Raw genomic sequence first — 23,971 nt, forward strand, 5'->3', positions numbered from 1 at the left:
CAGAGAGTGCTCTTTGGAGACTGGCTCTTCTGATTGACACTGTCTGTTCTTCCTGCTAAACAGTAAGTGACCCACAAGGCCCCTTGAACTAGAAGTCTAAGGTCAGGACCACACCCCTAGCTGCTACAGCTCCACTGAGCTCTACAGTGGACCTCGTTTTGTGTAGGGGTGAAGGCATTGGTCGGCAGATGCATGGCAATGAAGCCGTGATTAAGAGTCTTTGTTCAGTGTTTCAGGTTACGGGATATTTTCTTTTATTTTTTGTTTTGTTTTGTTATTTTGAGTCAGGGCCTCACTTTATCTCTATATAATCCAGGCTGTGGAACTCAACAACCCTTCTGCCTCAGCCTCCCAAGCGCTTGAGTAGAGGCATGTGCCCTGTTTTGAACAGTATGCCAAGTTCTGCAATTGCTTACACATGCATTTAGAAAAGTCAGGGTTGAAGCCGGGCATTGGTGGTGCACGCCTTTAATCCCAGCACTTGGGAGACAGGGGCAGGCGGATCTCTGTGAGTTCGAGGCCAGCCTGGTCTACAGAGCGAGTTCCAGGACAGGCTCCAAAACAAAACCCTGTCTTGAAAAAAAGAGAAAAAAGAAAAAGGAAAGTCAGGGTTGTGACAGAATTCCATTTGTTAGGCAGTTGGACCCATCCTTCCACACTCCTGCATGACGTCCCACTGTGTGCCAGGCTTGGGGGACCAGGAGGTGCAGCCCTGGGATTCCTGTCTGATGTGTCTGGTGGAGCAGCCCTCAAATGAGGGCACGGTGACGGCCAGTTCTGCTGTGGCCCAGTGGCACCCGGCCCACAACCTTCTGCCATTCTTTGAGGAGTTGAAAACATCCCCCCCCCCCCGTTTCCCTGGTGATTGCTTCTCTGTTACTGTTTCAAAGGTATTTGTAGCCCTGTATCTTTTTTTTTTTTTTTTTTTTTTGCTACATTTTGGTTTAAGTAGCTAATAGCTGCCTGGCACAATATTTAAAAGGAGCCAGAGGCCATAAACTGAAAGACAGCTGCCTGGGCTGACTTAGAAATAGTCACTGTTACCATCTGCTGGGTTCGCCTTTGTGTGGTTGGTTTGATCTAGTGTAGCTTGGGGTAAGTTTTGAGTCAGGGCCTCATTGTGTAGTTAGAGGCTGTCCTCAACCTCATGTTCCTCCTGCCTCAGCCACCTAAATTGTAAGATCACACGCATGAGACACCACACCCTCCTTTATGTATTTATTCATTTTTTTGGTTTTTGGAGACAGGGTTTCTCTGTATTGTTTTGGAGCCTGTCCTGGAACTCACTCGGTAGACCAGGCTGGTCTCGAACTCACAGTGATCACGCCCTCCTTTAACTCTTTGTTTTTAAAAAACAGATCTTAGAAACCGTTCATTTCCTTTTATTTGTCCATAACTTTTTGCCAAAAACTTAGAAAAATCCAGTGGCATGCACCACCAACTTCATATTCCTTTTAAAAATGTATATATATTTATGTGAATGGGTGTTTTGCCTGATGTACACATATGCCAAGAGAGGGCATCAGATTTTCTGGAATTGGAGTTACAGACAGTTGTGAAACACCGTACATACAAGTGCTGGGAATTGAACCTCTGGAAGAGTAGCTGGTGCTCTTAACCACTGAGCCATTTCTCCACCCCAGCTTCGTATTTTTAAAGGTAATTTCAAACGCCTCAGAAACACTGGCAATGGTTGGTTACACAGTAGCCTTTATATCATAGCATGGAGTGTGTTTTAGGAAAGTTCTTATCATCAAAGCACTGCTTATGTTACTATCTCCGTAATTTGGATTTTGATAGTCTTTGGATTATGACAGATTCCTCCAGAGCAAAATGGCTGGATTTAAAAGTTCGTGTTGTTCAGTCAAAATCTTTCATTAATTTACCCTCCAAGGTTTGGCGTGGAGGTTTTGTTGCATCCTCTCCAGCAAGTCAACGATCTGTTTAATCTGGGTCCAGGCCTCCCTGGGGAGAAGGGGCTCTCTGCAGGGCTGTGTCGCCACTGGTAGCTGGTGGCAGCAGGTGGCAGGGCACACGCGGGGGTGTGACACCCACCTGCTCCCGCTGGGGAGGAGGCAAAGGGGAGCAAGCCGAGGCAGGGACCCGGTAATTATAAAAAGCGACCATCTGCTTGGAGGCTGGTTAACCTGCGTCGGGCGCTGACGTGACAGCTCCGGAGTTTTTTTTTCCTCCTTACAGGCAGATGGTGTGTTTTCAGCTAGACTTGACTTTGATTCTGTCAAGTCAGATACAGCCAGAGCCTGGAAGGAAGCACACGGGAAGGGATGCAGGGCGAAGACACTATTGGCAAAGGTCCTATGGCCAAGGATGCAGGATCAAGACCCCATAGCCAAGGAAGGAGGCAAAGAGGATAATGCTGGCTGCGACCACTCAGCCGAGATTATCATGCGCCACCTAGCTGCGAACCGCTCCGTTTTCCACAGCTAGGTCGCAGCGCCCTCTCGTGGTCACCGTTCAAAATCCAGGATGCTGTCACAGTGGGGTCTGGTTTATGAGTTGGGCTGCAGAGGGCTTGAGGACTTCCTGAGGTTTTAAAAAGCCTAGAGCAAAACACCGACTGTGTCTCCTGCAGCCTTCTTTGTATACGAAACCGGGTGTTTCTCCATTCTAAGCAATCAACATATGGCGATTAAGAAATGCCAGGATTCCTCTCATCCTGGGTCTGTCTGGTGTCTCCAGTTTGTTGGGAGGAGATAAGTGGCTTCATTAGTCATAGGAGGCTTCTGAGGCAGTTATGACAATGGTGGCTCAGAGGGCTGGGTTCTGTCGTAATTTTTTAAGACTTTATGGGTATGAGTTTTGCTCTTATGTATGTCTGTGTCTTGTGCATTCTGGAACTGAAGTTATGAGTGGTTATGAGTTGTTATGTGGGTGCTGGGAATTGAACATAGGTTATCTGCAAAAGACAAGTACTTTTAACTGCTGAGCCATCTCTCCAGACCCCTTAATTTTTACTTAAAAAAAAAAAAGATTTAATTTTGTTGGGTGTGGTGGCACATGCCTTGAATCCCAACACTTGGGAAGCAGAGTCAGGCAAATGTCTGAGTTTGAGATGAGTCTGCTTGCTCTACATAGCAAGTTCTAGGCCATCCAGGGATATATGATGAGACCCTGTAACAAATAAAACAGAATAAATTAATAATGACCAATATGTTATGTAACATATTTAAAGGTTTATTTTAAATTTTGGTTATATATACTTATTTAATGGGGGAAGTCCTTCTGTGTATATGTTAATAAAGCACTGTTGGCCAATAGGGAAGCAAGATAGGTGGGACTAGGAGTTGAGGAGGATTCTGGGAAAGAGGGGCACAGTGAGTCACTTTGTAGGATGCAGGAGAAGTAACATTCCCGGACCATTCCTTGGGTAAGAGTAGACCACATGGAAATACTTAGATTAGCAATTATGGGTTAAATACATAAGTCAGAGCTAGCCAGTAAGAAACCAAGCAAACGGCCAACAGCTTATAATCAATATAGAGCATCCTGTGTGTTATTTGGGGGCTGAGCCAGCAGCGGGACCCAAGCGGCTAACTGTGGCAGGACCCAAATGGCTAACTGGCAGAAAAACAACACGTTACACTTATTCATGTCTGTGTTCATGAGCCATCCCTCGGGAAGGTCACATGAGGGGGTGTCAGACCACCTGGAACTGGAGTTACAGATGGTTTGAGCTGCTGTGTGGGTGCTGGGAATTGAACCTGGGTCCTCTGGAAGAGCAGCAAGCACTCTTAACCTCAGCACCATTTCTCCTTCCCTGTGATTGATTGGTTGATTGAAATAGAGTCTCATTATGTAACCCCGGTTGGCTTAGAACTCACTATGTAATCCGAGCTGGCCTTGAATTTACAGAAGTCCCCCTGCCTCTGCCTCTTGTATGCTGGGATTAACAGTGTGAATCACCATACCTGGCATAAAATAAGAATACTGAGCTTGTGAGATGATTCAATGGGTAAAGGTGCTTGCTGCTAAGCCTAGTCCCTGAGTTTGATCCCTGGAGCCAACAGGGTAGAAGGAAAAGAACTGACTCCTGCAAATTGTCCTCTGACCTCTCCACACACTGTGGTGTATGAAGTCATGCATACACAGCACACCACACACACACTCCACACCACATACACACACCACACATACCACACACCACACACACACACACACACACACACACATACAAACACACACCTACACACACTAATTAATTTAAAAAGAGCTGAGTCTGTTGGTGCACATCTGTGATCCTAGCAGTCCAGAGGCTGAAGTGGGAGGATTATGATTATGAATTCCAGGCCAACCTGGACTATATAGCAAGGTTTATGTCTCAAGAAAACAAAACAAGGGCTGATGAGAGCGTAAAGCTGGTAAAGACACTTGTCACCTGATAACCTGAGTTTAATTCCTGGGACCAACATGATGGAAGGAGAAAATGAACTCCTCAGGTTATTCTCTCTCTCTCTCTCTCTCTCTCTCTCTCTCTCTCTCTCTCTCTCTCTCTCTCTCTCTCACACACACACACACACACACACAAATACACACACATAATTTTAAAAACATAAAAAACAGGGACTCTGAGGAGAGTTCAGACCTCAGCATGAGAGACAGCATGGCGTGAATCTCTGAAGAGAACCAGAGCTCATGTGGCAGAGGAGGAGGAAACAGCTCTCAGAGGACAGGGATTTCTCATTAAGAGCCTACAACAAGGCAGAGGGTAGGGAAGGCATGGAGGGCGGGATATGTTGTTTTGATAAAATTTGCTGCTCCGGTGAGAGATCCTGGCCCTGGGGAGTCTGTTGTCCAGGAACCGGCAGACCTTGTCTCAGCCCGTGAAACGGGGGAGGAGAGGCTGCTGCAGACACTGTGGCCTCAGCAGAGACTGGGTTCTGGTATCTCATTCTGAAACACCCTCTTCTCAGTTCTGGCCCTGGTCTGGACTTCTGTCTTCCTCTCTTGCTGCTTCCTGCCTCAGCAAGAAAAGTGAAGTGATCAGAAGTGAATGCCCACTACCGACCTCTGCACCGGTATCACCTGATCTACTTCCCCAAGAACAGAGACCCCCTCCTGCCCGGAAAACTGGACCCAGTTCCTTCTCCCACTTGAGGACTCTCCCTACCCATCTCCTGTCATGTCACCATTTCTTCCTCTCTGCTGACTCTGTTCCTAGTATGCACATGTGTATTGGCTCTCCCATATTAAAAAACAACTCCAACAAAGGTATTAGGACAATTTGGTGGAGGAATAATACCCTAATCTGCAAATATCGCTGGGAAATTTTCTAGGTATGTGCAAAGTTATTGAAGCTGAGTCCTATTCCTTATGCCATGCAAAAATTAAGTCAAACAAATCAAGAAGTAAAACTATAAAATCCTTAGATAAAAATATACAACAACTTGCTGGGCATTGGTGGCATATGCCTTTAGAACTCTTGTTTTGGTTTTCCCAGACAGGATTTCCCTGTGTAACAGCATTGGCTGTTCTGGAACTCACTCTGTAGACCAGGCTGGCCTTGATTCACAGGGTCTGCCTGCCTCTGCCTCCCAAATTCTGGGATTAAAGGCGTGTGTCACTGGCAGGGACAGAGGCAGGGTCTGTAGAAACAGCTAAGCAGTTATGCAGTTATGAGCTTTTGCAGAAGACTATATATATATTTGTCTTTTTACTTGCACTGGCGATTTGCCTGCATGCATATCTGTGTGAGGGTGTCAGATCTTGGAGTTACAGACAGCTGCTAGCTGCCATGTGGGAGCTGGGAATTGAACCTAGGTCCTCTGGAAGAGCAGCCAGTGCTCTTAACCACAGAGCCATCTCTCCAGTCCCCCACCCTGTTTTTGAGACAGGGTCTCTCCAAGTAGCCCTGGCTGGGATTAAAGGCGTGTGCCACCACTGCCGAGTTAAGACTTGAGTTCTTGAGTTCAGTTCCCAGCAGCCGCAAGGTGACTCACAGCTATCTGTAACTCCAGGATTTAGAGGGTCTGTAGTTATTCTATGGCCTCCAAGAGTACTGCATGCATGTACTGCATGTGCATATACACAGGCAAAGCATTCTTATGCATAAAATTAAACATAAGATAAAATTTTTATGACTGATTATACTATGGTTTCTTAGCGATGACACAAAAGAAAAAAAAGTAAATGAGAGTTCATCGAAATTGAAAAGTGTTGTGTTTCAGAGACCACCAATATAGTGGATAAACAAACCACAGAATGGGTGCTATTGTAAATCTTCTGATAAGAAGCCAAAATCCAGAATGTATAAATAACTCTCATGTGGCAATAAAAAGACAACGTCATTTAAAATAATCAGTAGGGGGGCTGGAGAGATGGCTCAGTGATTAAGAATACTGACTGCTCTTCCAGAGGGCCTCGGTTGGTACCCAGCATCCATATGGCTGCTCATAAGCATCTGTAATTCCAGTTCCAGGGGATCCAACAACACCACCACCTCCTCCTCCTCTTCCTCCTCTTCTTCTCCTTCTCCTTTTTCTCCTTCTTTTTCGAGACAGGGTTTCTCTGTATTGTTTTGGAGACTGTCCTGGAACTCTCTCTGTAGACCAGGCTGGCCTCGAACTCACAGAGATCCACCTGCCCCTGCCTCCCAAGTGCTGGGATTAAAGGCGTGCGCCACCAATGCCCAGTTCTTCTTCTTCTTGATTTATTTATTTATTATATGGTGTTCTATATGCATATATTCCTGCAGGCCAGCAGAGGGCGCCAGATCTCAATACAGATGGCTGTGATGTGGTTGCTGGGAATTGAACTCAGGACCTCTGGAAGAGCAGCCAGTGTTCTTAACCTCTGAGGGCACTGCATGCACATGGTGCACAAACAAACCTGCAGGTGAAACTCTCATAATTCAAAATACTAAAATAAGACACTTTTATTTAAAGTAAATGGACACTTGAGCACGTGAGATGGGATTTGCCCTACAAGTTATTCTAACCAGGGGGCACTAGAGAGAGATGGCTCAGCAGTATTTTGGTGCCGCACAACCTCCTGTAACTCCAATCTCGGGAGATCTGGCACCCTCCTCTGGCATTTGTAGGTACTTCACTCATGAGCACACATCACAAACAGACACAAATGCATACAGGTAATTACAAAAAAAAAAAAAAGTTAAAGCCGTGAGGAGATTCAATTCCTGCCTTACAAGAATGGGTAAACTAAAAATAGGAAGAAGTGTTGGTGATATTGGGAACAAGTTAGGACCTCCCTTCGGTGCTAGAGGGGGCGTAAAATGGTTCAGACATTTTGAAGAGCAGTTTGACAGCTCCTCCAAAACCTTAAACGCAGACTTGCCAAGTGACTCAGTAATTCCACTTTCAGGTCTGTACCCAAGATCATTGAAAACATATGTCCACACAGAAGCTTGCTCTCAAATACTCATTAGCCTCCCAACTCGTGCAACCAGAAAGACAGAAACAAAACAAAACCCCCTACAAGTTCAGAAGATAGATAGAAACATTTTTTTAAGATTTACTATTACTGTTTTTAATTGTGTGCAAGTGTGTGGGTATGTGGGGGAGGAGGTATGTGGACACGAGTGAGCCTCAGGCCTTAGATCCTCTGGAACTGGAATTACAGGCAGTTGTGAGTTGCTGGGAATTGAACCTGGGGCCTTGGGAAGAACAGCAAGCACTCTCAACCACCGAGCCAGCCCCCAAATATGATATATAACACACAAAGACTACTACCTAGTCCTAAGTAGGAACTAAATGTTGAGGCTACATACAATATGGACGAAACTTGAAAGCGTTATACAGAGTGAGAGACACTAGTCAGAAATCGTCTCTTGTTGTGTGATTCCGACTATAGGGATCCAGATTAGGCAAATCCACGGAGGCAGAGAGGTCAGTAGCTGTCCAGACAAGGGAGGGGTGGAAGGGGCTGCTCAGAGGTGTGTGTGCAGAAAAATCTGCTGGAACTAGACAGTGGTGATGACTGCATCACCTTAGGACTGTTGTAGAAGCCTCGGAGTTGCAGGTTTTAAGGCAGCGGCCTGCTATGGTTGGGAACGCTTTGGTCCCCAGCTGCTGGTGCTTTTTGGGAGGTTCTGGAACCATTAGGAGGTGTGTAGGGCAGAGCTGGCCTTGCAGGTGAGCCCTTCTTTCTCATCTAGCCGGTGAGAATGACCCCGGCAGGCTGTGCACAGCCACGCCTGTTTATCCATTCGCCACCTCCGAAACAGGAATCAGAGTAAACTCCTCCGCCACTAACAGGTTTCAGTTGCGTGTTTTGTCACAGAGTGGGGGTCGGTGGATTTTTAGGAGGTGTGATTTACATCTCAGTAAGACAGTTAAGGGGACTGAGAGCTGGTTAATTAATAGCATTGTCTCCCTTTCCTGAGGCCTGGGTTCTCAGCACGCACACGGTGACTCACAACCGTCTGCAGATTAAAAATTAAGCCTGTTAAAACACTACACGGCCTTCCTGCGGCCCCTCTGCCCTCCCATTTGTTTCCATCCTTCCCGTTGTGATAGGACCCCTCAGGGGCATTTCCAGTGCTCACTGTCCTGGGCCTGTCTCTTCCAATCCACAGACCTTCCCAGCACTTCCTTACTGAGGACCCCATCTCTGGCTTCTATGTTACCGAACCAGAACTAGGTCTTGATTTCACCGTGCTTGGCTGGTGAGTGGGGGTGGGGCAGCAGGCTGCACAGCTGATGATGCCAATCAATGACCAATTACCTGACTTCTGAACCCTTTTTTTTCCCTTGAAACAGAGTCTAATGGCCCTGGTGACCTGGAACTTACTATGTAGACCAGGCTGGCGTTGAACTCACAGAGGCGTTGAACTCCACTTGCCTCTGCATCCCTCGTGCTGAAATTAAAGTCATGTGTCACCGCTCCTGGCCCCACCGAAATGATTTAAAAAGAAAAAAGAAAAGTTAAGTGGGTACCTTTTGGGGGTCCTTGCCAAGGTATGTCACTAAGCAAACATGCCATGCGCAACAGAGTGCAATAAGCTTATGGGGGGGGGAGTGAAAGGCCTCAGACGGGCAAACAGACATAACAGACGGACAGAGAACGGAGAAGAGGAGCAAGAGGCAGGAGAGGTAAGAACAAAAACTGCCTACAGACACTTTTTTTTTTTGGTTTTCCGAGACAGGGTTTCTCTGTGTGGCTTTGGAGGCTGTCCTGGAACTCACTCTGTAGACCAGGCTGGCCTCGAACTCACAGAGATCCGCCTGCCTCTGCCTCCCGGGTGCTGGGATTAAAGGCGTGTGCCATCAATGCCCGGCGCCTGGCGGACACTGTTAAGGGGTGCACAGGTAGCATTGCTGATGGTGGGAAGGTAATTGCTGAGGCAGGCTACTGCCTCTGCTTCTTTCTTGGGTGTCAGAGTGCGTGTTCTCATGGCTGTCTGAGCTGCCATACCTGCCGCTTCTCCGCCGTGACAGCCTCTTAGCACTCTGGAGCCCTGAGCCAAATATAAAGTCTTTCTTCTGTAAGTTGTCTCCGCTGTGGTGCGTTATCACGGAGACAGAAAAGTGACTACTAACACAAGGGGTCTGGAGAGCACGTTTTTGGCCAACTTCCACGGAGGGGAGGGAGGGTTGCTAAGGGGGCAGAGGAAAGGTGGGGAATTCCAGAAAACGATTGAGGCAAGCGTGCTCGGCCCCTCCTCCTCCTCGCAATCACAAGATAACTTTATCCCTCTACCTGGTTCCGTGTCCTTTGGCACAGAGGCTAGGCCAGGCTGAGTCAGTCACAGGATATGGAAGGTCCCACCCTCCCTGAAAAGCTGTAAGAGTGAGAACCTCTTTCTTTCCTGGGATTTGAGGGGCTCTTCCCCTCAACCTTCCCACCTTGCTATACAGTGGCGCTCTCTCCTGATGCAGGTCCTCTTATGAGGCCCCGCCGTGAGGTCTCCCATATGAAGTTGCATCTCTCCTGATGCCTTCCTCCTTCAAGACCCAGGCTTGGCCCCTCTGGTGCAGGGGCTCCCTCCTGTAGCACGCTGCTCCCAGGGGTTATCTGAAACCAACCACAGCTTCAGTATCTCCCTTGTTGCTTTTCCAAAGCAGTAAACACTGTGCCTGCCCCTGCCAGCTGCTGTGATAAACACCGTGACCAAACGCGGCTTGGGAAAGGAAGGGTTTTATCACAGCATAGAACTCCCAGTCCATCCCACAGGAGCTGAGGCGGGGGCCACGAAGGGGTGCTCGCTCCCCATGGGTCACTCAGCTTGCTTTCTCGTATAACCCAGAAACACCAGCCTAGGGATGGCAGACGTGGCAGCTCCTTCACTAAGAAAATACCCCAAGGCCGGGCGTTGGTGGCGCACACCTTTAATCCCAGCACTCGGGAGGCAGAGGCAGGTGGATCTCTGTGAGTTCGAGGCCAGCCTGGTTTACAGAGCGAGTTCCAGGATAGGCTCCAAAGCCACAGAGAAACCCTGTCTCCAAACACCAAAAAAAGAAAAAGAAAAAAGAAAATGCCCCAAAAGCCAATCTGATGGTGCCAATTCCTCAATCAAACCTCCCTCTTTCCCAGCGACTCAAGCTTGTGTTAAAGTTGACAGACACTAGCACGCTTGCGAGGATTTGTATCCAGCGGAAGAACATTGAGATAATCTCTGCAACTCAACAAGCCGTAAAGCACACCGGCAGGGCTGAACTCGTGGGAACAGGCATGACCTTGCCGACGTCATGGCCCCCTCTTGGCAGGAAATCTTGCTAACCCTGGGGAAGATGCTGGAGATATGAGGGCTCCCCCGGGACGGAATGAAAAGGGACTGTCACAGAAGAGTGGTTACCTTAAAGCCAGTGTCGTGCACATACCTCTGCGTCTTTCTTCATGGAGGCCGGAGACGGGAATGTGAATTTGGGAGGCTGTGGATATGATCAGCTCTCTGGAAACTGAATGAACCTTGGGGGAAGCGCCGCAGCTGACAATCTGTCCAGGCACACTGTGTCCATCCCCGTCGCTGCCCCCCTTCCCCCAACAGTGCGTGCGTGCGTGCGTGTGTGTGTGTGTGTGTGTGCGTGCGCGTGTGTGTGTGTGTGTGTGTTCATTGAAGCTTGGGAATGGCCTAGAGTCCTTCATCCAGCTGAGGGAGGAGCATCCTGGGAAGCCTCCCAACAGTATTTCCTGCTCACCAAGGGCCTTTACTTTATGCTGATCCCCAGGGTGCACAGTCGTTTGTGGGTGAAATTCCTTGGATTCCTTCAGCAACAGACTTCCAGTGTGTTTCCTGTCTGTCTCCCTGCACTAGTGAGCTCCAGGAGAGAGCGTCTTCGCCTGTTTGGCTCCCAGTTCTTGGAGACACTCGCCAGACGTTTGTTGATTGGATAAACAAAAGATGAAAAGAGGCAGGAAGCCACCTGTTCCCTCTTCCTGTGGCGTCACTGTCTCTTTGGAGGCAGGCCCCTGGCCCTGTGTGACCTTGGGCTCTGACACACACCCTTGGGGGAATCGGTTACCTCCCAGTAAAGGAAGGCAGGCGGCAGGCTACTGCCGCCGCACAAGGTCTGAGTCCAGAGTTCCAAAGACGCCAGCATGGTCCCTGGGCAAAGGTTGCAGTACCGCGGTGTGGCGTTTGAGTGATAGACGTCCCTCACAGGCTCGGACATTTGAACATGTCCCCGTGTGGTAGTGTCCCGGTGTGGTAGTGCCGTTTGGGGAGGTTTGGGAGGCATGGCCTTGCTGGAGGCAGTAGTCTCTGGGCATGGGTTTTGAGATCATGTGGCTTCACCCTGCTTCCAGTTTTCTCCCTCTCCTTCATGCCGTGGCTAAGATGTGGCCTCTCAGCTCCATGCTCCATGCCAGCCACTGGCTGCCATGCTTCCCCAGCATGACGGACACTCGTTTTTTCCAGATAAGCGGTACGCACGCATTAATCCCAGTGCTCGGGAGGCAGAGGCAGGCGGATCTCTGTGAGCTCGAGGCCAGCCTGGTCTACATAGCGAGTTCCAGACCAGCCAAGGCTGTAGAGTGAGACCCTGTCTCAAGAAATAAAAACAAGCCCGGGCGTTGGTGGCGCACGCCTTTAATCCCAGCGCTCAGGAGGCAGAGGCTGCTGGATCTCTGTGAGTTTGAGACCAGCCTGGTCTACAGAGCGAGTTCCAGGATAGGCTCCAGAGCAACACAGAGAAACCCTGCCTCGAAAAAACAAAACAAAACAAAAAAGTATGCTAAGGACTAGAATGATGGTTCTGAGGCTAAGAGTGCATATTAGCTGGGTGTGGTGGCCCAAGCATTTAACCTCAACACTTGGGAGGCAGAGACAGGAGGATCTTTGTACATTCAAGACCAGTCTAGCCTACATAGTGAGTTCCAGGCTAACCAGTGAGACCGTGTCTCAAAAAGTAAATAAATAAATAAATAAATAAATATATAAATAAAGAGTTCCCAGCACCCATGCCAGGCAGTTCAGAGCTGCCTGTAACTCCAGTTCAGGGGATCTGATGCCCTCGTCTGGCCTCTGAGGCAACCGCACTCATGTGCACATGCCCTTACCCCATAATTTAAAATAATAAAAATAAATCGTTGAAAAGACGGATGTACTTCACTAGAGGGAGGTTACATAACAGTTAAAAGAAAGTGGGAGATATTAAAACCGGGTGGTTCAGACTCGGGGTCCCAGAGGGTCGCAGGTTTGAAGGCTGCCTGGGCTACAGAGTGAGTGCTTTGCTACCCTGGACCACTCTCTGAGCTGGGCCTCCAAACACAGCAGGAAGAGGGCTGGGGTGAAACTGCGTGGTGCAGTGCTCTCTCTTGCCTTACGTGTGAAAGACTCTGGTTCCATCTCCAGCGCTGCAGAGAGAACAGAAACAAAAACAACGCTAAGCCGGCTGTGGTGGTACAGACGCCACTTTAGCCACTAAGGACACTGAGGCAGGAAGGTGAAAGTTCAGGGCAATTTAGTATGACCCAGTCTCTTTGTGTCTGTCTGTCTGTCTGTCTGTCTGTCTGTCGTCTGTCTAACCCTAACCCTGAATTTAGTATGACCCAGTCTCTTTGTGTGTGTGTGTGTGTGTCTGTCCGTCCGTCCGTCTGTCTGTCTGTCGTTTCTGTCTCTGTCTCTCTCAGGCTTCCTGCTAGTTCTTCCCAGGACTTCTGTGGAGACACAGATTTCTTCCTCCTGCTCCATCTCTGTGGAAATCTCGGGCTCTGTGACTGACAGGAGGACTCAGGCTCTGTGACTGACAGGAGGACTCAGGCCCTGTGACTGACAGGAGGACTCAGGCTGTGACTGACAGGAGGACTCAGGCCCTGTGACTGACAGGAGGACTCAGGCTGTGACTGACAGGAGGACTCAGGCTCTGTGACTGACAGGAGGACTCAGACTCTGTGACTGACAGGAGGACTCAGGCTCTGACTGACAGGAGGACTCAGGCTGTGACTGACAGGAGGACTCAGGCTCTGTGACTGACAGGAGAGCTCAGGCTGTGACTGACAGGAGAGCTCAGGCTGTGACTGACAGGAGGACTCAGGCTGTGACTGACAGGAGGACTCAGGCTGTGACTGACAGGAGGACTCAGGCTGTGACTGACTGGAGGGACTCAGGCTCTGTGACTGACAGGAGGACTCAGGCCCTGTGACTGACAGGAGGATTCAGGCTGTGACTGACAGGAGGACTCAAGCCCTGTGACTGACAGGAGGACTCAGACTCTGTGACTGACAGGAGGACTCTGTGACTGACAGGAGGACTCAGGCTGTGACTGACAGGAGGACTCAGGCTATGACTGACAGGAGGACTCAAGCCCTGTGACTGACAGGAGGACTCAGGCTGTGACTGACAGGAGGACTCAGGCTGTGACTGACAGGAGGACTCAGGCTCTGTGACTGACAGGAGGGCTCAGGCTGTGACTGACAGGAGGACTCAGGCTGTGACTGACAGGAGGACTCAGGCTGTGACTGACAGGAGGACTCAGGCTGTGACTGACTGGAGAGCTCAGGCTGTGACTGACAGGAGGACTCAGGCCCTGTGACTGACAGGAGGACTCAGGCTCTCTGACTGACAGGAGGACTCAGGCTCTGTGACTGACAGGAGGGCTCAGGCTGTGACTGACAGGAGGACTCAGGCTGTGACTGACAGGAGGGCTCAGGCTGTGACTGACAGGAGGACTCAGGCTGTGACTGACAGGAGGACTCAGGCTGTGACTGACAGGAGGGCTCAGGCCTGTGACTGACAGGAGGACTCAGGCTGTGACTGACAGGAGGACTCAGGCCTGTGACTGACAGGAGGGACTCAGGCTCTGTGACTGACAGGAGGGCTCAGGCTGTGACTGACAGGAGGACTCAGGCCCTGTGACTGACAGGAGGACTCAGGCTGTGACTGACAGGAGGACTCAGGCTGTGACTGACAGGACTGACAGGAGGACTCAGGCTGTGACTGACAGGAGGGCTCAGGCTGTGACTGACAGGAGGGCTCAGGCTGTGACTGACAGGAGGATTCAGGCTGTGACTGACAGGAGGGCTCAGGCTGTGACTGACAGGAGGACTCTGTGACTGACAGGAGGACTCAGGCTGTGACTGACAGGAGGATTCAGGCTGTGACTGACAGGAGGGCTCAGGCTGTGACTGACAGGAGGGCTCAGGCTGTGACTGACAGGAGGGCTCAGGCTGCTGTGCCACAGTGGATCTGCCCAAGGTCTTCCTGCATCAATATTTTTCTAAGTTGAGGAGGGCTGGGAGGCCTTTGTACCGCCAAATCAAGTTGTATCTGAATTGTGTTTCTTCCCGGGCTGTGACTCATGGTAATTGGTTCAGGAGGCAAAAAGCCTGGCCTGTTTGTGACATGAATAAAGGGATCTCTTTGTCCGTTGTGGTTTTGGATACCCTATTATCCATCTATCTGCCCTGAGCTGTTTATTGTTGGGTGATTTCTTTCTCAACAGCAATCTGCACAGGGCTGAAGAGATGGCTCAGTGGTTAAGAGCACCAGATGATCTTCCAGAGGTCCCAGGTTCAGTTCCTGTAACCACATGGTGGCTCACATCAGCTGTTTCTCCAGGCCAGGGATCTGATGCCCTTTTCCGGCTTCCAGCCAAGTGGTAGAAATACATACATGCAAGCTAAACACCCATACACAGGAGACAGAGGGAGGGAGGGAGGGAGGGAGGGAGGGAGGGAGAGAGACAGAGACAGAGAGAGACACAGAGAGACACAGAGAGACACAGAGACACAGAGACAGAGAGACAGCGACAGACAGAGAAAGAGAGAGAGGCTCACAGAGAGATGGACTCTAGACCCTGAGGCCCTCAGATCACTTGCTTTCCAGGACTCTCCTGAGAGAGAACCATGGGGACACCTGCTGGTGTGACCTCAGGACCATGCATGCCTCCCTGACACAGGTAGGAGAGGTGAGGTTGACTCTTGCAGACTGAGGACTATTCTGGTTGTCAAGACAAAAGTCAGGTGGCTGTTTCTAGAGCCAGGACATGGGAGAGATCATCCACGACAAATGCTCGGGGAGGAAGAGGGCCCTCGGGGGTGACTGTAGGAAGAGGACTGATGCTCACAGGAGCCTCCACCCTGTCACACACGCCCACTCCCGGCAGAGATGGCCAGGGGCTGTGAGCAGGGATTGTTTCCAGTCAAGACCATAGAACGGAGCAAGAGGGAGCCTTGGACTCGTCCCTCCTGCGTAACCTGCACCCTCCAAGACCCCTGGAAAGCGCCTCATCAGCAGACCAAGGCCAAGGTAGGACAGGGCATCTGCACAGCGGCCTTCCCTGAGAACTACCCTGCTGGGGGGCTCTACTTCTCTCTCTTTCATGGGACTGGCTGGCTCCAGGAGACACTCAGGAACTCTCCAACGCCAGCAAGAGGATGATTGGCTGGCCGGACGTTGGTGGCGCATGCCTTTAATCCCAGCACTCGGGAGGCAGAGGCAGGTGGATCTCTGTGAGTTCGAGGCCAGGCTGGACTACCAAGCGAGTTCCAGGACAGCCTCCAAAACAATACAGGGAAACCCTGTCTCGAAAAACCAATAAATAAATAAATAAATAAATAAATAAATAAATAAATAAATAAAATAAAATAAATAAAATAAAAAAAGAAAGAGGATGATTGGCTGAAAAAGGCCAAGGCTTTGCTCTTTGGGGAGTCCGGGTGGAAGTGCCCCCCAGCTCAGAAGACTTTGTTGCTATTTGGAACCCAGAAGCAGCCACTTGGGGTGTGTTCAGGGTTTTGGTGATTTGCAAGCTTTGTGAAATTTCCAGGTATTACAGCAAGGCCATGCAGAGGGAATGCCACCCTTGGGGGACTCCTGTCTCGGATGCCAGATTCTCTCGCTGCCAGCTTGGGAGCCCCTTTGTGCAGGAAGGGCACTCTGGAAGGCTTGCTCATTGGAATCAGACGTCTTCCAGAATCTCCATGAAGCTCCAGTGATTGTAATTTCCCCGGTTTTTGCCCAGAAATGCCAGGCTCTGTTTGTGGTCAGCCCCCTGCCACCCCGCATCTCCATCCCCATGCAGCCTTTCTGTTGTGAGTTCGGGACCCCTGGCTCAAGTTGGCCTGGGAGGCTGAAGTGGAGGACAGCAGGCGAAGGAGTGCTCAGGAAGGCGAAAAGACCGCCCTGGTCTCAGTTTACCTTGTCTTGATCCTAGGTGTCAGGTGGGGGTTGAGTGTCTGCTCCCTGGACCTTGGTTTCCTAACCCTAAAGGTGAAGGGTGAGAGGAAGTCATTGGGGTTTTCATTCTTTTCCTGGGCAAGAGCTCCCTGGAAGTTGTGTGTGTGTGTGTGTGTGTGTGTGTGTGTGTGTGTGTGTGTGTGTGTGTGTAGGGTTAGGGTTAGATGGAGAGGTGGGGTTGGGGGGACTCTGACAGAGGTCCTGCCTAGAATCTACCAGTGAGTGGGAGAACTTTGCTGGAGTTCAGCGGTGGAGGGTCTGGGGGGGCGACTCAGCAGCACAGCTCCAGTTCCATACACTGTCAAGCGACTGTGACACAACTTGGTGAAGGACCCTGCCTAGAATCTAACAGTGAGGAGCCGGGGGCATGGCTTAGCAGCAGGCCACTTGCCGAGAGTCCACCAATGATGGGTAGGGTTCCTGTGTCTGTCCGTGGTAGAATACTTGCCCAGAAGCTGGGCGTTGGTGGTGCACGCCTTTAATCCCAGCACTCGGGAGGCAGAGGCAGGCGGATCTCTGTGAGTTCTCCAGACCAGCCTGGTCTACAAGAGCAAGTTCCAGGACAGCCTCCAAAGCCACAGAGAAACCCTGTCTTGAAAAACAAAAAACAAAAAACAAAAACCAAAACAAAACAGAGTTCCTCTCCTGTAGGTTATGGACTCCAGCTACACAGCCTGGTCTGTGTTCACCTCTGTGTTCTTGCTGGGGAGGAAGGACTTCCACTCTGCACAAAGGAAGCTCCTTGGGTGTTGCCAAGTTCAGACCAGACCCCATTCCTGTGCAAATTTCTCTGTGTAGTGGTGTGTGATGGGGTCTTGGACCCCCAGGGCATCCACAGATAGGTTATTGCTAGAAGGGTGAGAGGAAGGACAGAAACAAGGGCAGCGTTGGGAGACGCAGGTGCTTCTGGCTAGATTGCCCAGGGCAGGTGTTGACAGAGGCCGGACAAAGCTGATGGGATCAGCTCATGATACAGAGCCTCGAGAGTTGCCTTAGTTACTGTTCCCTTGTTGTGAAGAGACACCATGACAAAGGCAACGTACAAGATTAAAAAAAAAAAAAAAAAAAAAAAGAGTGCTCTCCGGGCTTGGGCTTAGGTTCCGGCGACATGGCTAAATGCACCAAGAAGGTCGGGATCGTCGGGAAGTACGGGACCCGCTATGGTGCCTCCCTCCGGAAAATGGTGAACAAAATTGAAATCAGCCAGCACACCAAGTACACCTGCTACTTCTGCGGCAAGACCAAGATGAAGAGACGAGCCGTTGGCATCTGGCACTGTGGTTCCTGCATGAAAACAGTGGCTGGAGGGGCCTGGACATACAACACAACTTCTGCCGTCACAGTGAAGTCTGCCATCAGAAGACTGAAGGAACTGAAGGACCAGTAAAAGTGTACTGCCTGAGACCTGCCTAGCCGCTAATAAATGGGTTAATTTGCGTAAAAAAAAAAAAAAGAGTATTCTGGCAGGCAGAGAGAGACAGACAGACAGAGCCTGGTTCTTGTGACATGGGCTTTTGGAACCTCAAAGCCCACCCCCCCAGTGACGCACCTCGTCTAACAAGACTGTACCTCCTCATCATTCCCAAACAAGTTCGACTTCCTAGTGACCAAGCATTCAAATATATGATTGTTGAGTGGCTGGTGGTGGTGGTTGCGGCTGTGGCAGTGGCACCTTTAGTGCCAGCATTCCAGAGGTAGAAGCAGGCGGATCTCTGAGTTTGGGGCCAGTCTGGTCTACGGAGAAAGTTCCAGGACAGCCAAGGCTACACAGAGAAACCCTGCCTCAAAACAAAGCAAAATAAGACAAAAATCTTTGAGCCACAATTTCCCCCACAGCGCCCCAGAAGGCAGGGGAGGCACCCATGTCCCCTTCAAAGGGATCATCTGCAATTGCCCAGTACTTCACAGGTACCAAAGGGACAGTTTGTAGGAAGGTGGGGGAAGCCAGAGCAGGGGAACATAGCCAACCAGGGAGGCTCCACAGAGGGGCGGGCAGCCAGAAGGCAGCCCTGGGAAGCTGAGGCAGGACAGCAGGACTGGCTAGGCAGACTCCATTCCACTGCCCAGCCCCCTTCTTTTGCCCTCTAGGGAGCCTGCTTGGGCTGAGGCAGAGCACAGACAAGGAGGATGTGGGCTTTCACAAGTCGGGAACCTCTGCAGACAGCGACAAGGGTTGAGGCTTAAGCTCGGGGGTGGCCAGAACCCGATGATCTGCTGTGCGAAGAGGTCCACACACCTAGAGAGAGCCCCGTCCCTCCCCCACAGCCTCTGTCTGGGTGGGTCACATCCTGGAGGCCTGAGTTAACAAGCAGGCCAAGAGGAAGTGGCTACCCTTGCTTTGCACCTACCTGCCCAACTGGGTCAGCCTTTGAGTCACTCTTACAGGGTCCCTGTCCCTGTGGGTGACCCGAATCCCTCCAGCTGTTGGCAAGGGAGAGAGGCAGTGGGTGTCAGGACGGATCTGCCCTGCTTCTGGGACCCTGTGCATGAATTAGCTATTGCGACCTTGCTGTAAAGCCCACCCACGGTGTGTGGGCACCTTTCTGGTACGCTGCCACACGGAATGAGACCGTGAGGTTGGCGAGTTGGCTCATGTGTCAGATCTCCCACCGGGCTGAGGACGCCCTCCCACTGTATAGAAGACCGGCCTAGCTCCCTGCCAACACTGTGGGTGAGTGCGGTCCTTTACCCACAACCTTACAGAAGGGCTTTTATTTTTACTTTTTTCTTTTTTTTTTTTTTTTTTTTTTTTTTGGTTTTTCGAGACAGGGTTTCTCTGTGGCTTTGGAGGCTGTCCTGGAACTCGATCGGTAGACCAGGCTGGTCTTGAACTCACAGTGATCCGACTGCCTCTGCCTCCCGAGTGCCGGGATTAAAGGCGTGCGCCACCAACGCCCGGCATATTTTTACTTTTTAAAATTCTTTTATTTTTCCATTTATTTTTGGTCTTTTGAGACAGGGTTTCTCTGTAGCTGTGGAGTCTGTTCTGGAATTTGCTCTGTAGACCAAGCTGGGTCTGGAACTCACAGAGATCTGCCTGCCTCTGCCTCCTGAGTGCTGGGATTAAAGGTGTATACTACCACCGCCCGGAGGATTTTTATTTTTTAAATAGTAAATATTCTAACTGGGGTGAAATGGCAGGTCAATGAAGTTTTGATTTATATTTCCCTGATGGTTAATCATACTAAGCATTAATATATGTAACTATCGACATATAATTATGTATTGTTGCTTAGTATTCATATATGAACTATATAATATGTAAATAAAATATATATAATATATATTTCATTTCTTTTGAAAAGTGTCTACTTTCCCAATTTTACAACTAGCCTGGATTTTCTTTTGTTGTCTGGTTTATCTGAGGTAGGATCTCACGATGTACTCCAGACTGGCCTTAAATTCACAAACTGTTGCCTCAGCTTCCGAAGGACTACAGGCACCACCAGCCTGTGACTCGGGGACAAAGGCAGGTGGGCCTCTGTGAGTTCAATGCCAGCCTGCTCTACATAGCAAGTTTCAAGCCAGCCCAGACTAAAGTGAGATCCTGTCTCACAAAATCCTTTTGTTTGTTTTCTTTCTGCTGCCTGCCTGCCTGCCTGTCTGTCTGTCCACTCTTTTGAGTCTTTTCAGTTGACTGTAGCCCTCCTTTCTATTTTTGCTTTTGGTGTCATATGGAAAATCATTTTCTATAGAAGTCTCATGAAAGTCTGCTGATGTTTACCTACATGGGGGGGAGAGAGAGAGAGAGAGAGAGAGAGAGAGAGAGAGAGAGAGAGAGAGAGAGAGAGAGAGAGAGAGAGAGAGAGAGAAACTGACTCCCACAAGTTGTCCTCTGACCTCCACATGGCATATACCACCTACTCCTACACAAATAAATGTAAGGGTGTCTTAGTTAGGGTTTCTGTTGCTGCAACGAAACACCATGACCAACAAGCAAGTTAGGGAAGAAGGGGTTTACTTGGCTCATATTTCCACTTTGCTGTTCGCCACTGAAGGAAGTCAGGACAGGAACTCAAACAGGCCAAGGTCCAGAGGCAGGAGCTGATGCAGAGGCCATGGGGTGCTGCTTCCCATGGCTTGCTCAACCCACCATCTTCTAGAATCCAGGGCCACCAGCTCAGGGGAGGACCCAGACCATGGTCCTGGTCACTAAATGAGAAAATGCCTTACAGCTGGATCTCAAGGAAGCATTTCCTCAGCTGAGGCTCCTTCCTCTCTGATGACTCTAGTTTGTGTCAAGTTGACTCACAAGATCAGCCAGTACATAGGGTTTTTCTGAGTAACCCTGGCTAACTGTCGTGGAACTTGCTCTATAGATTAGGCTAGCCTTGAACTCAGAGATCCACCTGCCCCTGCTTCTAAGTACTGGGATTAAAGGTATGTGCCACTATACCTGACCACTTTTTTTTTCCATTAAAGAATAAAAAAATTTTTTAACAAAACAAAAAAGAACCAGTATTCCTTTCCTCATGGATACCACAATAAAGCCTGCCAAGGTACCAAACTCTGAGTTGCTAACAAATGATACCTTTTCTAGGAAGCACTTCCTCCGCACCTTGGCAGACCACACCTGGATGTCATTAATTATATGTAAGTGGCTCTCTCCTTTGAGAAAATGTGGCACCTGGAAGTCCTATGGCCAAATGCACAGACTAGGATCCCTGACCATATCCCTTGCATGACCTCTCCTGGTGTCTGAATCCTGTGTGAAGACTGGACCCCACCAGGGACTGCAAGAGCAGCCTGTCCCTGATGCTTACTGGGTCACAGCTGCGAACTTACCCCCAACGCTCCGTCGGGCTGGACTCTGCACAACTGGCTCAGGCAATGCTGTGGTGCACGCAAGTTCCCGTGCGGTCAACGCAGGTCTCAGAGCTTCCCTTGTCTTTCTTCATTTCCCGGGCAGGCAAGGCAGACCCCCCACCCCACCCCCAAGGACCCAAAGCTGCCAGAGGATCACATGCTCCTGGCAGGGACAGTGTTCACACAGCCGGGAGGACACATTCCAGGGAGACTCAGCTGGCAGGACAGTGGGTTCCTGAGTCCTTGCCAGGCCTTGTGCGAAGCCTGGCCCCAACCCATCAGACGTAGCTCTCAGATCCCGTTGGCCTTGGGTTCAGTACTGGGTAGATAAGGCATCTGCAAAGAGCTGAAGTGTTGAAGTCCACCCTGAGAACCAAATCCCTGGGTGGAGTGGTGGCCAGTGGCAAAGGTCAGCAGTGTAGCCTTGACTTAGCACCTTAGCTGGGAGTCCCAACTGAGAAGGTCATACGCCTGATGGCTGGGCAACGGCAGGGAGCTGTACCTGCTCCCCAGGCAGGCCCCTTTCTCAGAACAGCCTAATAGCATGACTTGCAAGCCTTCGACCTTGCTTCCTCAGCAGGGGACTGAGGACAGCCTCCAATAGTCCCTTCCCTTCCCTGGCTCCATTCTATGGCCACATGCTAGAAATTTTTTTTTTGGAGACATGGTTTCCTCTGTGTTGCTTTGAGTCTATCTCAGAACTCACTCTGTAGACCAGGCTGGCCTTGAACTCACAGAGATCCATCCGCCTGCCTCTGCCTCCCAACTGCTGGGATTAAAAGTGTGTACTGCCAACGCCCGGCCATTCTAGAGTTTTTGATGTTACATTTACACGTATGTATCGAACATTTTTATCATATTCACTCTATTTCTCTCTCTTGCTCCCTCGATGGTCCCCTTTCTCTTCCTAAACAGTACCCTTCTACTTTCACTCTGCTTATGAGAAAAAATGTGATCCTTGGGTCTGACTTGTTTGGTTTAACACTGCAATCTCTAGTTCCACCCATTTCTCTACAGAAATTTCCTTCTCCTTGGTGTCTGAATGAATCTGCAGTGTACGTCACATCTTCTTTATCTGACACCTAGACTAGTGTTCCATATGGGCTGTTGTGAATATTGCCAGGATAACCATGGCACCCAAGTGTATGGGGACTACCCAGATTGAACAGGACCAACCCCAGAGTTCTGTTGTTGCCTGAGAAGCCTGCACAATGGCCTCTATAGTGACTGCACCATCACACCAGGGCACAGGTTTCCTCTTCCATACAGGCTCACTCACCATTTTCTTTTCCTATACATCTTATTTCAAGTTTGTTTCCTTCTACACTTCAGCAGTGGGGGTCGACTGCGTGTCACTTGGTCTCACACAAGGGTCCCAAAAGTCATTTCCTGGGAGTTCCCTTAGTATCTTGGTAGAACCCTAGAGTCAGGGGCAGAAGAGAGGCCATGGAAGCTTCCCGTAGAGGATGGACTTTCCATAGATTCCCTTGGGAATCCAGGCTAGCTTCTGGCCACACAACCGCCATGCCTGCCTACCTCCCCACATACCAGGCATCTACCGACCAGGCAGAACAAAGCCATCAGAGAACAGATTGCTGCTGTAGAAGTCTCTGAGGGAGGAGGGGGTTCTATTGTCATTTGGCCTTGACCTCATCATGTTTCTCCAGGACACAAGGCCTTGACACTAGCCATTGCCAGTGCCTGGAATGCTGTTTCTCCACTGGCATGGCTCCCTCTTCACCCAGAGGTGCCTCTGTGCCCCTGGTACCAGCCTCTAGTCTCCTCTCTCACCTGAGAGCCAAGTTCATCTTATTCACAGTGGTGTCCCTAGCGTCTGGCAGGAAACACAGCCAAGTCTCAGTAACTTTGCATAAATGAACACCTTCCCAAGGTTGTTGACCACCTGGGGCCCTTGTGGTCTCCAGCAGCTTGGGGCTTAGGGAAGTAAACATCCTTGTCCTAGGTCTGTGGGAGAGGGAGCTGGTCTGAGCCCCGGGCTGAGGGATAAGCCAGCTCCTGTTTCTACTTCCCACAGTGCCACACGGCCCTCCACAGCCTGCCCTGACCCCCCAGACTCTTGCGACCACACTCATTTTGTCAGGTGTCTAAGGACAGAGGTGGCTAAGGGCTCAGCCTCAGGCAGTTCCTTCCGTCCACAGGAACTGCTGCCTTTTATACCCTAAGGATTTCCAGAAAAGGAAGGTTCCAAGGGAGTGAGGTCTGTGAGTCACCGGCCATGGGTGGAAGGGATGGGGCTGCTGGCCTGGACTTCTGAGGACACACCAGGAAGCTGCTCCTCACCTGGGAGCCTGCCTGACCCTGTGCCCAAACAGGAGAAGCAGCCTGGACCAGTCTGTGAGGCCTTTACTTTATGTGAAAGGGCTACAAACAAATACATTCCCGTCCCCCGCAGCCTGTTGCAGCCGCCAGTGCAGGCAGGGCCACAGGCAACTCCTGGGTGCCCCATATTCTACCCCCGCAGCACTCTTAGAAGGGTGACCCCATGCCTGTCAACTGCAGACTTTGGGATCTGGACCCGACCTAGAGAATCACAATGTATAGGCTTCCCTA

The 23,971-nt window shown here is 50.2% G+C and overlaps 1 protein-coding gene and 2 long non-coding RNA genes across 4 annotated transcripts; 1 reads left to right on the forward strand and 2 right to left on the reverse strand.

The window, feature by feature from the left end:
• Positions 1–1,366: 1,366 nt before the first annotated feature.
• On the reverse strand, positions 1,367–11,872 carry LOC110343039. Of its 2 annotated transcripts, none has more exons than XR_005873122.1 (3): positions 10,797–11,872; positions 9,822–9,990; positions 1,367–3,132 (listed from the first exon to the last, which is right to left on the reverse strand). It is a non-coding gene; the product is annotated as an uncharacterized LOC110343039 (long non-coding RNA). The 2 variants fall into 2 exon arrangements; XR_002385229.2 differs by lacking the exon at positions 1,367–3,132 and adding an exon at positions 8,812–8,861.
• A 629-nt stretch (positions 11,873–12,501) lies between these two features.
• LOC121136004 lies at positions 12,502–21,501 on the reverse strand. The gene is made up of 2 exons (XR_005873118.1): positions 21,380–21,501; positions 12,502–12,771 (listed from the first exon to the last, which is right to left on the reverse strand). It is a non-coding gene; the product is annotated as an uncharacterized LOC121136004 (long non-coding RNA).
• LOC101826129 (60S ribosomal protein L37a-like) lies at positions 17,659–18,059 on the forward strand. Its single transcript, XM_005081761.4, has one exon. It carries the CDS (start codon positions 17,703–17,705, stop codon positions 17,979–17,981), a length of 279 nt encoding a protein of 92 aa, XP_005081818.2. The 5' UTR covers positions 17,659–17,702; the 3' UTR covers positions 17,982–18,059.
• Positions 21,502–23,971: the final 2,470 nt, after the last annotated feature.

Source organism: Mesocricetus auratus, unplaced genomic scaffold, assembly GCF_017639785.1.
Source record: "Mesocricetus auratus isolate SY011 unplaced genomic scaffold, BCM_Maur_2.0 Super-Scaffold_100046, whole genome shotgun sequence".
Taxonomy (NCBI): domain Eukaryota; kingdom Metazoa; phylum Chordata; class Mammalia; order Rodentia; family Cricetidae; genus Mesocricetus; species Mesocricetus auratus.